General features: G+C 42.3%; 1 protein-coding gene across 2 annotated transcripts in view; it reads right to left on the reverse strand.

The window, feature by feature from the left end:
* Window positions 1-1,558: 1,558 nt before the first annotated feature.
* The window catches only part of LOC724651 (amphoterin-induced protein 2-like), a 33,035-nt gene continuing 19,221 nt past the window's right edge, over window positions 1,559-15,372 (reverse strand). For both annotated transcript variants that reach the window (XM_003250886.4, XM_016911437.2), the window contains exon 2: window positions 1,559-7,757. In XM_003250886.4, the coding sequence (XP_003250934.2) occupies window positions 5,884-7,725 (1,842 nt within the window). In that variant the 5' untranslated portion in view covers window positions 7,726-7,757 and the 3' untranslated portion in view covers window positions 1,559-5,883. The remainder of the gene's footprint in view (window positions 7,758-15,372) is intronic.

Genomic DNA, 15,372 nt, shown 5'->3' on the forward strand with positions numbered 1-15,372 from the left:
TAAACGCACGCAAAATACGCAAACTATATGTAACGAATTGTACGAATAATATCGTTTCTCTATTATATGCTCAATAAAAAAATCTTTTTTTTTTTTTTTTTTAATATTGTCTTAATTCTAACCTTAATTATTCTACAAGTTACTACATCTCCACTTAAACGTCGGATACACGAGTTTGCAGATGGATTGACAGATATCCTGGTGTTTGAGAAGAAATTGCTCGAATACTATAGGATTATCATGATTGCATAAACAGATATTATTATAATTACGATAAATTACTTTCAGGTTATTATCCGAGGATTACTATAATAAATCAGCGTTAATTTGCTTCATTTCACGAGGTGAATTTCATGCTTCAAATTGACAGCAGATTATATTTATTTGGAATTTATACTTATTCTCTATAAAATAATGGAAATTTAATTAAATATAACATTGTAATTGGCATATTCTTTTTTTTTATAAGAAAGAAATTCGAGAAGATTTTATGTAAAATTTTAGATATTTTTTTCATCAAATCTAATTTTAATTTTTTAAAAATACGATTTCCAATATTTATATTGTTAATTTTTCAAAGATAATTTTTAAAAATTTTTCTTTGAAAAAAGCAAAATTTAAATTAATAACAAATATAATAAATTTACTAGTATATTCAAGAGATTTTTCCCAAACACAAGAGCAAGAAATCCGTCGAGTTAATCGTTCATTAACCGCATTAATATCGACAAAGGCTTGAACGAACGAGAGACTAACACTCGAGTTATCAAGCGGCTCGACGACGCTCATCATCATCATCTTCATTTTCATCGCGATACGCTGTCTCATCGAGCATTCGAAGCAGCTTTTTTTCACTGCTTTCGAAAGGATCACGAAATCGTTTAATAAATGTATTTTCTCGCATCGTTGTTATGAAACCGGCGGAGATATTATCATAGATAGACAGACAGACAGAGACAGACAGACAGACAGACAAACAGACAAACAGACAGACAGACAGACAGACAGACAGCAGACAGACAGACAGATAAAGTGTAAAAAGACGAAGAGAAATTGGGAATAATATAAACAGCAAAAAACAATCAACACTGAAGACGGACGTTTACGCGCCTGAGGAACGGTGTGCATTCGACGTTGCGCAGCTTTTGTGTCTATATGTACATACAAAAATAGCCGCCGATGGAGCGCGCCTCGAACGCATCGAAATCCCTGACACGAAACCGGAAAGGGTAAAAAAGAGAAAGATATAGGGAAAAAAAAAAGAAGATAGAAAGGGATACTGACAGAAACGTAAGAAGGAAATGGGAACAGAGGGAAGCCGTTTTCATTTCTATCCATCGGCTGTACGGCTGCTCGAGCAGTCTTCCCCTCTTTTTCATCTTCCTTCTTCTTCGTACCTTGGGACTGAGATCCATGTAGCATGACTAACTACCATGACTAACGAGTCGGGCGAAGTGCCACCGTGGAATCTTGGCTAACCGAGCGGGAAAGTGGGTCCAATGAAACGCTTCCAACACTAATATTTTGGCCTGTCAGAAGGTGGTCCGGTTTTTCTTCCTTTTCATTCTTATTTTCGATTTCCCTTTCTTTTTGTTCGGAGTTTTTTTCTCCTAATTGCTCTTTAATCTAGATTTCCTTCGCTCGAAACTTCCCTTCTGTTGGATTCTCGAGCTCATTTTCCTTACCCTGGTTCCCTCCTGTCCTCGAACACTCGCTCGATCCGAATCGAATTAATCTGGAGGGCGTTGCAGAATGGCCGAAATGGGGCTAACGATAAAAGCTACGCGTCACACGGTTTTTCAAATTGGTTTCGAAACTGTTGGGAATTCTATTCGTATCGAGATTGTCAGATTGTTTGATAAACGACAACTGCCCAACAACTCTCCGTAAAAATCGTATGCAAAAGTTTGATCCGATCGATTCGCTCTTCAACTCGAATTTTCCAACTTAACCTCCAAGCACTTTTTATTCTCTCGTACACGTCAAAACTTTGGAATATTATCAGACATCTATAATCTCCTCGTTCAAATTATAAAACTTCAGATACTTCCGAGTTCTCTATTCCACTCCGCGTGAAAAATGAAATGGAAATTGAAAAATCGTCCCGTAATCAAATCTCTGCGAGAGAAGGATCCTATCGTTGCGAATAAGTTTTCGGCTTGGCCATGACAACCGTTGGATCGCCAACTTCCCTATCGAAACTTGGAAAGTTCCCAGTGATGGACGGTTGGACGAAGGTTGAACGAGAGATTCGCGACTTCTAGGTCACTGGGGCCGTATCATTCGAAGGTGAATGTTTTCACTCCCGGTTCACTGGACAAGAATCGGTTGCTTCGGGGAAAATTAATTTTTCACAGTTGTCCGCCGGCCGATCACTTCACGAAAGTGTCGAAAAAGTACACGAGATGGGGCGTCGATCGCGTTCTCACCGATTTCATCGCTTTGGGAACGCGCGTTCTTACAGGTGGCACGAATATTTCATCGAGTTGTTCTCGGGCCGTTTCGATCCTTTGTGTTGGCTGCCGGCTATCGGGACGATTTGATTGCCCGGCGTAAATTAAGCGGGCTGGTATCAAGGGAGTTGTTCAAATTCGACCGCCACGAGCTAGCCCCAGGCGTAAATTCTATTTGAACCTTTTCCGGATCGCGTTTCGCCCATTTGTACATCCTTGGAATTGTTGGGCAAATGGGTATGCAGGGTGTATCAAGTTTTTTTTTTTAATTTTTTTTTTTTTAATTCGATAATATTCGAAATTGATAATATTGCTACTAAATCATAAATTATAGATCTTTTTTATAATTTGTCAACTTCTTTTTTGGTAATCAGGATTCATTAAATTTTCTCGTTTTTATTATCAAAATTGTTATGAAAAAGAATTTCAGCGCTCTTTCAACTCTCGTTTCTTTATTTCGAAAAAAGAAAAAATGGTAAATATTTATGGAAAACGAGAGAAAATATGCAGCATTGATTAATCGATCAATCTCTAAATAGCTGTTTATTCTCGCGTAATGAAATAAAAATTTTTTTTTTTATACGGAAATGATCCATTTCTTCTACAACTTTTTAATAAAACATTCATGAGCCCATGTTTATACGATATCTCTTCTTGTTTTTACACATGGAGTATGCTGGCATCATTTTGCAGGGAAAGGAAAACCTGGTGCACCCTGTATAAAGCTAAAGCTTTGAGCGAAACTTCAATGGAATACGGTTATTATTTACCGTTGGCAGCTCTCTTGCTTTTGAATTTCGTTTCGTAGCGCGGTGGAACTTGTGTGTTAGGGGATTTTCAAGTTTTATGCGAGTTTATTTTACGCGGAAGTTATATCGCCCGAGAATTTAACTCGCCGACGATCGATGCGTCCTACGCCCGGGGTCCGATAAAAAATCATTTATACTACTTGTCGAAAACTTGAAATCAGTTTTCCAAGAATATTTGAAACGTTTTACTCCGCGTTTATAATTTAATACGCATCGTTCCGTGAAAATTTCAAAATTATTATTATTCGAACAACAATAATACTCTTGTAAAAATAAATACTCTTAATATCTCGACCATTTCATCCGATAATTAAACACAGATCCTGAACAATCGATCCAATTTAACCTCATCTCCCTTGACTTAATATTTCAAGCTAATTTTCAAAAGATTGGATGGAGAAAGATCGCTCTGACCACTCCCTCCTCCCTTATCCCCTCCCTCCAATCAGATCTAATATTTTTTAAGGAATAATAACTTGACCCCGTTTCACGAATCGGAGGCTATTATTGCCTCGATTCTGGAAACTTACTATTCCCTAACTAAATCCTACACGGATTTTTCTCGAGCCGAGCGAGAATTCGAGAAGGGAAGGGTTTACCGAATGGCGAATTGAATATTTAACTTGGCGAACTTGGTCTCGAGGAGGCATCCGCTTTAATCAGCCGGAATTCGATATTCCATTAAATTTGTAGACGCGTTGCGTTTCGAGGACGCGGCACCACGACGGCGCAAAACGCACATTGCCGTGTTATGGATGCGGATGCACCATGGAGCCCGGTCGAGTTGATTCGAGATTGACAATTTTTCTCGGTGTTCGCGAGGACTCGTTCACAAATCGCTGGACACTGGATTATGACAAATGAATTATTTCGCACATCTTTGAGCGAAACACACTCCGTGCATGTCTCGATTCGTTAAGAAGAGAATAATTTCTTAATTCTCGATCTCTGGTTTCAAAAAATAATTAAATCGTAGAAAATGTCCAGTTACTTATGAAAGCGCGAATACACCGAATACATCGAGAACTCGAGAGTCCGATCCATCCCACGATGCTTCGTAATGGATACGTACGCACGTTCTTGCTGATGCATCAAGTATATTTTTTTCTTTTTTATCTCGTATTCAAAACGTAACATCTTTCCAAACTTAACATCATAAATTAATAAATAAATATATATATTATTTATGTATATATATATATATGTATATATGTATAATACGCTTAAGTTTGTATAAACGTGAAATCTCGTCTCTAAATATACCTCGGTATGTGTATATGTACGTGTGTGTTCGTAATGTGTTTCCTAACGGTAAAGGTCGCGTCTATTATTGCTTCAATTTACAATCTTCTTCTTCTTCTTCTTCTGCTTTTTCTTCTTCCTTCTCCTCCTCCTTTTTTCCCTTCTCTTTATCCCTTCTTCTGAAAACGGTCCTCTTCACTCGACTTCAGCAGGAAAAGAAAAAGGAACCGTCCAGTTTTTTTTTACGAATTCTAAACTTTGTGTCTTTTGCTCCCTTCGGTGGTGTGTATTTTTATACTTATGCGCTTTTACTCGCACATATATATATGTGTGAGTATCTGTAAATGTGTATGTATGGTTTATATAAAGGTATAAAGACAGAGAAAGAGACAGAAAGGTAAAGAAACGCAGACGGAAGGACAATGGTGGCGCGGATTCGACGCCACCTTCATTTTCCCGTCTCGCTTATGTAAATCCTTGTGCTTGAGGTAGCCGACCGTTTCGCGAAAATCTTTTGCCTGAAATCGGCCTGAAAACGTTCCAATATGCGTGTGTGTGTGCGCGCGCGTATACGTGTGAAGAGAAACTCGTAACTTCGTAAGAAGAAATCAGAATGGACATCGATTTCTTCCACGATGCAAAGAAAAAAAAAAGAGTATATAAGAAAGGTAAAATAAATAAAAAAAAGTATTCTATTAGTTCCATGGACGAGAAAAGAGAAACGTAACCGGTTGTTCGTGTCGAAGAATGGAGTGAAAGGGGGGAGAGCGAAACAAAGAAAGGGTAGTGCGGCGGGAAGAGTAATCTTGGGACGCTAGGCTAGCAGGGTTTAAACGGACTAACGAGACGCTGCTTTGATTCGATTTGTCGCTACGTTTAAACGGCGAAATGAACGCCCGCCCAGCAGCATTTGCACTGAACCAACGGAATCCGACGCAATCCGTGAAAATAAATACGTAGCCCTTCCATCCTCTCCCCTCTCTCTCCGTGTAATACAACGGTGGCCACGTTTATGCGCCGTACAATTTACATTCCGAGTCAGATTGCGTTGCGAAAATGCATTTCTGTTCCGTTCACCGGCGGCGCGACTATCTCTCGGAAGACATTTCATTTTCAACCTCCACGTCCACCAGTCGAGCTCGCCATTCCTCCCCCTCTCAACGTGCCTCCTCCTCCTGCTCTCCGTTCATACGATTACAATACGCGTTGTCGAGCAATAATTCGAACCTTACTCGAAATGACAGAGAGAATTAAGAATCGATCGGTTGGAATAAATCTCCTCGCCGGACAATATAGACAGATCTTCAACACCGGTTCATCTGAATTCTCTTGAATTCTCTCGTTGCATAAGGGAAGCAAGCTCTGGAGGAATTTCAATCTCAAACGAAGACCACGTGAGGTTTGTGCGGGAGGGGTGGCTCGTAATCGTAATCGTAGTCGTAAGCATAGTCGAGGTTCCGATGGACGTTGGAGGTCGCGTTCTGCATCCGGTACAGGGAGAGCACTTCCTCGACCGGCTCGTCGCCACGGAGATCGATCACGTCTGCAACGGCGTACACGCCCTCCTCCGCCTGCCCCGTCTCGTCCCGATTATTCGGCCTCGCGTATCCGGGCGTCTCGTAAACGTTCGCGTCCCGGGCCCCGACTTTCCTCCCCCCCGGGCTCTCGTACGGGCTACCCCCCTCCTCGTTGCCCCTCGCCAACAACCGTCTGCTGTACGACTCGCCGCTCTTGTCCAGCTCGTCGTTGCTCCTCCCCACGTAGACGAGGAACTCTGGACGGTTGGGGGCGGCGTACGCCAACCTCTTCCTCCTCTTGGAGCGGGTGAGGTGCGCTATGAGCGCGAGGATGGTCGCGGTGGCGGCCAGGCAGCCGGCCGCCGACAGGGAGAGGTAGAGGGGGCTGAGCCGGCACCTGAGCGAGGCCTCGGGCAGCGCGATCAGGGCTTTGCCCGCGGACTCCTCGTCCGTGCAGATGATGTCGTGGGTGTCGAGCTCCAATCTGGACTCGTTCCGCCGCTCCTCGGCCTTGATCACGTTCCACAGCCAGTGCACGGAGCAGTTGCACACGAGGGGGTTGCCGCCCACGCGGAGGGAGGAGAGGCCGTCGACGGGGAATTGGGTCGGTTGCAGGGTCGACAGGCTGCAACGGCGCAGCGAGACCCATTTCAGGTATCTCGCGCTGTACAACACCCTGGCGGGCAACTCCTTGAGGCCCCGGTTACCGTCCAACGAGATCCGCTCCAGGTTCACGTTGTCGGCGAAGGCGCGCGCGTGCACGCTGATGATGGTGCAGTCGTTCAACTCGAGGCTCCTCAGCTCGTACAGGTTGCGGAAACCGGCCGCGTCCAACATGGCCAACGGGTTGCGGCTGAGTACCAGGTTGGAGAGCACGTTGAGCCTGGCAAGGGCGGGCGTGGGCACGGAAGTGAGGTTGTTCCCGGACAGATCGAGGCGAAGGAGGTCGGGCAATCGGTCGAAAGCGTCGTCGCCGATGTTCCTGATGACGTTGTTGGCCAGATCCAACGAGACCAGGGAGGGCAACGAGGGTAACGAGTCCCTGTCGAGCTCTTGGATCAGGTTGTCGGACAGATCCACGCTCTCGAGGCTGGGGGCTAGGGCCAAGTTCTCGGTGGGTATCTCGAGCAACGAGTTCCCTTTGAGGATCAGAGCGCGGATCTTGTGCAGGTTCTTCAACAATCCGTCGGGCAAACTGGTGATGGAGTTGTCGCTCAGGTTCAACGTCTCCAACTCGCTCGTCGTTTTAAACGCTTGCTCGTCCATGTCGGATATATTGTTCCCGGCGAGGTTCAACTCTCTCAACGAGGCCAACCCCTGCAACGAGTTCTTGGTCAAGTTTCTTATCGCGTTCCCGCTCACGTTCAACGTGGCCAGATTCTTTTGGAAGACGAAGTTGTCGGAGCCGAGGGTGTGGATCGCGTTCGACGTCAGATCGAGAGCTTCCAGGTTGCCGTAGAAGCTGAACGACAGGTGGATATTGGCCACGCGGTTGTTGGACAGATCCAGGTGGGTGATCTCCGGGTTCAATTGGATCGGGACCACCTCGAGGCCGGCGTAAGCGCACGAGGCGCGCAAGCTCTCGTCGTCGCAACGGCACTGGGTCGGGCACAGGCCGCTCGCCTGCCTCATCACCGACATCGCGACGGCCATCGCTATCGCGATTCCCACCGTCGTCGTCGCCGAGGGTCCACGCGATGCCATTCCATATGAACTCCTCCTTCCCTGGAACTGCCCTGGAATATTAAAAAGATTAAATTTGATACGAATTCAAACAATTTTCCCCCCCCTTCTTCTCGACTTTTTTATTACTTTCGATCCATTCATTTTTCACAGTGCGAAATTAGACTGGGTAAGAGCGAGTTCGGGTAAGTTCATTTAAATTACTGATCAAGTTGGTGATCCTGGCAACGCTAAATAAAAAGAGGAGAGAGGGAAAAAGTTCGGAATATCTCTGGACTCAATCAAGCCCTAACATGTTTGTATGTAATTGAAACGAGTGTTTGCCCAGGCTGGCATTGTCCTCTGGCGGAGACTCGGCTGAACTTGTAATCACGGTGGACATCGTAAATTCGAAACGAGTCATTATTTTTCTTTCACGGCTTTCCGAGGGAAGCAGCCCGACTCGTTACACTTTCCCATTCAATAATTTCCACGTAATTTCCCTAAGTAGCCTCGCTAAGAGCGAGGCTATATTTTCGACTAATTAACGAGATGAAATAAAACTCGATATAACGTGAAAATCTTTTTTTTTTTTTTTTTCTTTTAAAAGGGAGATAAATAAACGAACGGTAATCGTGGAGAAGCGAGACGAGGATATTTATAGAAAAACAATTAAATTTTTTGGTTCAACTGGTTTTGTAGTGAACGATCCATTAGACTTTCAATAGGTGGTCTATTTTTAGTTTACCTCGGTTTATATACACAGCGGCAGATTTAATTAACAAGAAGAAGAGATTCGAGTGCGACGAGTTAAAGAAGATTTCCAATGGAAATTGTACAGCAACAGCTGGATACGTTAAAAGAATACCTAAGATTTGTTAAAATAACGTGCTCGCCCGTTCCCGGCACCTGCTGTTGCAGATAAGCGAACAGAAGTTGTTATAAAGCAAAAAAATGATAGTTTTTAACCGCTGAATACAATTTCCTAACGAGTGTGTCGCATATTACAAGGTACAGCTTGTGACATAATTATCCTCTTTTGATGACGAATATATTCGGAAAAAAATAGAGAGAATTGGAGAAAACGATAATAGAAATGCTTTTGAATATAAAAGGTAATTAAGAAATGTTACAAAAGCTGGAGAAACGATAAGATTGAAAAGAAAAAGAAAAAAAAGACTCGAGCGATTTTAAAACGTATAGAAAATATTATTCTTGCGAAATTGAAAAATGCCAGAGACATTATTCAATTTATCGTACTTATAATATCTTCTTTTGTATCGAAATGTACACCGCCGGTGAAAATAAAATTATACGTGCTTTATGAGACGAAGAGATCGTTCCTGTCTCGATTCAAATTACAATTGAAATTACGATTTATTGTAAATTGAGAAGAAGAATTTGTAAGGAAAATGGATAGAAATATGTAGAGATTACGCGTAGGAATACGAGCAATCTTGCTACCATGATAAAATAAGTATCGTAGGATAAACGAAGGAAAATGGGATCGGCACAACGGTATCTTAATATTGATTACCATCAGGCAAATCAATATCATGGTATGCACGTTTATAGAGTTATTAAATAATATATTGAGTACACATGCAACTTTTCCTCATAAATTTCATATTTTCATTATTATTCCATACGTTTCCTTTCGTTGATATATTAATATATCAACGAATATTTATATACTCGAAAAATCTATTTAACTGGAAAAAGAAGAAAAAGGGGGGAAAAAAAAATACAAGTATTACAAGCCGGTTTATAAATGACGAACGCCACCGCCATTTTATCCATTCGAAGCACGTCAAGCATCCTCAATATGCTAAACATTGAATCATTTTTTTCTTTTTTTTTTTTTTTTTTTTCCACCAACGATCGAATCATGCCTATTGGAAACAGTCCATGTAGAAACTATCTGGCCTGTTTTCCTTTATAAAATGAATCGAACAACATGTCGTTGGTCCAATGCCAGAAGGCCAACTCAACATACACATGTATACAGACAAACATATACGGACTAAGAATGCCTTAGAGTCGAACCCTAAGTCCGCGAAAAGTTTCGAGTTACCACTCACAACTTCCTATGATCGCCCACGTTTTCCTATATACTTTCCCTTCTCGCCAGATAAAGGCATTTTTCCCACGATTGCTTATATTTCAGTTTCTGTTAACCGTTTCCTTCCTTTCCATCTTCAACAATCCTTATCTTTCCTCCCACGCTTTCCTCCTCTATCCCCGAAGCGAAAAGCTGTCGCTTTAATATTGAATAGAAACCCATAACCTTTAATGGATCGAGCATATATACGTAAGAATGTCGGACTTGAAATAACCTTTCCCACTTTCGTTATCCCGTACAGTACTATTGTAGTTCGTTCGAGTCGCACGAGATGGAGTGGTGGCCCGTGGTAATTATGTAAACGATATTCTCCGAGGCGAGTCGTTCGTCGGGGTTCGGGCTAAACAGTTTGGCGAAATAAAAATTCCGGGTCCGAGGCTTTGTAGCGGACGAGCAAGCCGCGAAAGCGTAACCACTCTTCACGTTCCAACGGTTCGCCGCAACAAACTCGATGCAACGAGTTTATTTACGGACACCTGCACGTTCGATTCGTGTTTCAGATTTTACTCGTCCGTCCACCGATACCAGTCCATGGCGTACAGTAGTACACCGTGTATCGATGTAGGGGGCGTTGGGTGCTCGTATTTGTGAGAACAGTGGGGCGTTTGTGTGCCAACCTTTTTTTTTTTTCCTTCTTTTTTTCACGCTCTTCGGAATAAATAACATTAGTCCCTCGTGGGGGATACCGGTGCGAAAGGAACAATGATAAGCGGGATAGTAGGAATAGTTTCAAAAGCGAATCGCGTGCGCTTCGTTGCCGCGGCCGCCACGAAAATTAACAAGCCGATAAAAACTTTATTCGACCGGTCGTTTTTATTATCTCGCGGCTGTGTGTGAACGCGCGCATGTGCATCGAGGGAATACAGAGCGGGAAAGTTGCTCGTTCGAGTACTCATCATCGGGAATAACTGGGAAATAACCGTACGCGAAATTTGCTGGAATTGAACGTGTGCAGGTTTTGTCCGAGCTTTCTACCTCCTTTTTTTTTTTTTTTTTTTTTTTTCCCTTCCCATACTAAGGTAGCTTTTTAACAATCGGACGATTTGAGTTTCGCATCGAGGATCTGTGCTTAAACGTTTTTCACCCAGTGTTTGCCAACCATCTACGAGTTTGCGACTACGTTTTTCTCAAATTTTCTCCATTCGTAAGAACAATACGGGAAAATAAACGAACGTGTATTGATCATAGAATATCGTACGATGCGAATAAATAAATTCTGAAGAAATCTCCACGAAATTTCTTACGTGAAATAATCGCATATAATCTTCGATCAAGTATATTGCAACTCTCCTCCCTTCCCCCCCCTCCAGCAAACATTTTTTGCTACTCTTATGGCCCACAGGTTGGGAATCCGGGAGTTAAGCGAAGCGTAGCGAATACGGAAGCTAGAGAAGCACCGAAATTGTGGAAGCCTTGCAATGGCACAACGTATTCCGTGTTTGAACTTTGCGAAGTTATCGATGTAAGCGTCGGAAAATAATGGCGACCGGTAAACGTCGAGGATGCTTAATCGAGCCGTAGCTTTTAATCGGGATTTTGTTTTAGTAGAACGCTTTTAATTTGATTATAGGATAATATACGAGCGATTGAAAGCGATAAATACTTATAAAATGAGGTGGCCGTGGAAATTATGCGGGAATTATTGAATATTTACATTCGAAGATAGAAATGAAATATTGGGGAATAAAATTGATGGCGCGAGTTTAATTAAATTAATGAATATTTATTCGATTTTTTCTTTTATTTTTTTTGATAACCGTTAAAATAAAATAGATAAAAATAAAAAATACGAATATTTTATATGAAAATTTCTTTTGTAACTTGAGATTTATTATTCGGTATAAATTTTAATATTACATTTTTCAAAAATCATTTTGTAAATTACGCGAGTAATCCATCTCTCTTTGACCGAGATTTATTTTACACAAATATTCAAAAATATTACACGGAAGAATTCTTGCTCGATTTTATAAAAATCGGATGATAAATCGTAATAATTTTATGAAAACTTTTTTGAAATTAATCCGTGTACTGTCTCGCCAACTATAGATCTCGGTAATATTGTAGCGCACAGGTCTCCACCAACTTTGAAACTTACTTTCAGTAACTTCTATTCTAGAATCGTTTCATTGATTCGATGAATACTTCCCGAAGAGTCTTTTATTAACATTTTAAAAGAGAATTATTTTTAACTAACGACGAATAAATAAAACCGTGGAATATCGAATACAAAAAAAAAAAAGAAAAACGAAGACGCGTTAAAAAAAAGACAGGAAACAGATCAACAGAATAAATTTTATTAACGGTGCACGTACGAGAAACTCTTTTCATCGAAAGAATAATTTAATAAACTCGTTATTTATTACGTAATTGCCACCCCCGAATTTTACACGAATATGATTATTTAATTCAAACATTAAAACATTAATTCCATCATCCCTGGCCACCCTCGGCGCGGCAGTCACGGTGCATTAATGCCATTTTAATATCACATTACAAATTGTAATACCATTACCGTATTATCAACTCTCTCGATTCAACGTACGGAGCCAACCTACCGACACCAAAGAAAATCCATTCAATCAGGCCCCTGGATTCAAACACCGCGTTTACATCGAAACGATCAGCCCTCCATTGAATAAATAAAAAAGAAATAATAAAGAAATAAAGAAAGACCCAAGCACAAAAGTCCAACCGCAGCCCAGGTTTTAAACACCCCAGGTAGCTTTACACTCCCCCGTCCTTCCTCGCGACAATGCACAAAAGGAATAGCGTTTCACAAAAGATTTCTCCGCCATCTCGCGATCGGTAACGCGATCGTTTCGAATCGTTCCATAGGACTCCGCTCGATAATTTCAATTCCGTAACTGAACAGAAAGTGTTTCGAGAGGGTTCGTCTGCCGGTTAAGTGCCGGTAATTTTTCACGTCCCCTCCTCCCTCCACAAGGAGTAACAAATGGCGCTGATCTCGCCTGTCATGTATAATGCACAGATTTACAGCGTTCCGCTATCTGACAGACCTATACGTCCCTCTTCCTCTCTCCCTTTCTCTCTTCCGGGACCCGCGGCAACAACGGAAAAAAAAAAAGGGGGAGAGAGAGAGAAAAAAATGTACAGGGGCGGACGTTAACATCCGCGGCATGTAATATCCCGTATGGCAGGTCGAGCGTTATTTTCTCCGGGAAATCGGTCGCTGGTCTCTCCCTTTCTCTCTCTCTTCCTCTCTTTTTCTATCGGGTCGAGGCTGGACCAGACAGCGGATTTTCCACGGGAGGAAGGAAGGGAGGGGAAGATGGAGAAGACGACGAAAGTCGTGAAGACTGCTAGGGGGTGAAAACGGTGGCGAAGGATGAGGCCGTTGAGGATCAAGGGGAGCGTGATTACCTACGAAATTCAGGCTTTTCCGGGCATCGGTATAAGTGACAGCTAGCCTGATAAACAACACTTGTCTACGGGCGGAGAAGAACGATAAGAGTGGAGGGAGGAGGGAGAAGGGATGTGTTAGGGCGGAGGATCCTTCGATTCGAGGGGTGGGGGAAATATTTGTGTTGGATAACTTCCGTGAAATTAGGTCCGTGGCTTTCGTTCACGGGTCGGTGGATAGATGGCGGACTTGTTCCATTGCCGTTTTATCGCTCCTTTCGATTTTTGAAACGTCGTTAAATCTGCTATCACGGCTTCCGTGGAGGAGTGATTTCTTTTGGTGGAAATTTTGGTGGACGAAAGTAGCGGATTTTCATTGTTAATCTTAAAAAGTGGATTAGTTTGTATATCTGGAGTTTTTTGGGAAATTGAGGGATTCGATGGAATTGATCGTTTCGAGGTTAATAAAGTAATTTCATTTTCTTTCTTTTTTTTTTAGGGAATTTTGGCGAAGATTTTTCGTCGTTGAGTTGCTGTTGATCTCTACTTAGAGAGAGTTTAACTTTTACTTAGAGAGAGTTCCAAAGTTGGGAAATTTACAAAATTAAGGTTAAGCGGATTTCGAGGATTTTTCTAATATTTTGCGATCTTAGCTGTTGACGCGGAAGAAAAAAGTTGCAATATTTAATAATTGATATTCGAGTCTCGAAAGTTTTAAGAGACGAATTTCAAGTAAAAATGGAAAAATGGAATTACTACTGGTTTTATCTCTTTAAGGGAATTTGTGTGTTAAGGGGAGAATCTCGTTGGGCCTCGTAAATTTGCTAAAACTATGCTACATCTCCGCGGATAGAGACAAGTTTTATAAGCTATTCTAAGCAATCTGATGTTTGCCCCAAGTTATACGCCGAGTTGTATCATGCGAACTCGACAACTGAAACAGCCAAGTTTCGCCACTCAGGCCTTGCTACGTTAACGGGCTATTCTTTTTGCCAACAACTTGCCCTTATCTTTGACAAATAACGCGCTCCGGGGGAGGTCACCGTAATTAAACTCGTCGTTAACGTATCTCCTTAATAAAACCATCGCGGCTCGTGACGAAACTTAACTTCTCGTAATCAACTTTAATTGAAATGTTTCAGATAAACACGAGTATATTCGACTCAGCATAACGAGATAAAAATATTTAAATACGTCGCAATTGTAATCCTAAAAATCGAGGTAAAATAAAAATTTTCCTTACGATGTAACATTGGTTCCCATAAAAACGTGATTCATCTCGTATATCTGTATATCATTTTCTCACATCAAAATGCCTCTCGAATCCAATAATTCCCAAAAATTAAAATTAACCGAAAATCATCGTTCGATTAATATTCTCTGGTTACGAAGGGGGGCGCGAGAACGGCGTTTCAAAGGAGCGAGAGATCCCATTTTCGATGTTCAATCGACGCATTAAGAACGATCGTATCGACGGTCGATAATAGCCTTTCGCCGAGCCTCGAATATCGAAACACACGTACATCGCGGAATGGAATAATCCTCGGATTTTCACTTCGGTTATGCGATTCGAATCGGTAAGCGGTGCGGAAAGAAAAGGATTCCCTCGTTTAAGGAAGCCCGTGAAGAGACTTGAAATATTCACGTCGTCGTCGTCGTCGTCGTAGTTGTCGAAAGTTCGCGCTCGAGGATCGGAGATTTCCCGTTTACCGATAAAGAGGGAATAAATAATAAATGGGGAGGGTGTGTTTTTCTTATCTGGCCACGGATAAAACGAAATTTGTCCCCGGCATGCATAATACATACGGAAATGGCATCGAACGAGCTGGCTGGCTAGGCTTGCGCGCCGACTTCTTGTCTATAATGGAATCTGCGCGCGGGCCACGGCCAATTTCTGAGGATGGTATAAAGCAAAGAAAACCGGGGTCGGGGCGACGTATAACGGGGCGAGTCATTCAATTTACAGGATCCTCCCACCCACCCTTTTCCGTTTCCAACTCATCTCGTTCCAGCCTCGGTGGCTCCGAAACTGAACTGAAGATGAGCCAAACTCATACCATCTCTTGGCTAACCGCGAGCAGGGTGGGGGGAGGAGTGGTCCAGTGGCGCTACACTCGCAGCGATGGCTTCGAGCTACACAACACGTGCTACGACGTTCTCGCCACCGATCAACGATGTATCGAAATTACTTACTAGCGTCCTAC

This window comes from Apis mellifera, linkage group LG3 (genome assembly GCF_003254395.2).
Source record: "Apis mellifera strain DH4 linkage group LG3, Amel_HAv3.1, whole genome shotgun sequence".
Classification (NCBI taxonomy): Eukaryota; Metazoa; Arthropoda; class Insecta; order Hymenoptera; family Apidae; genus Apis; species Apis mellifera.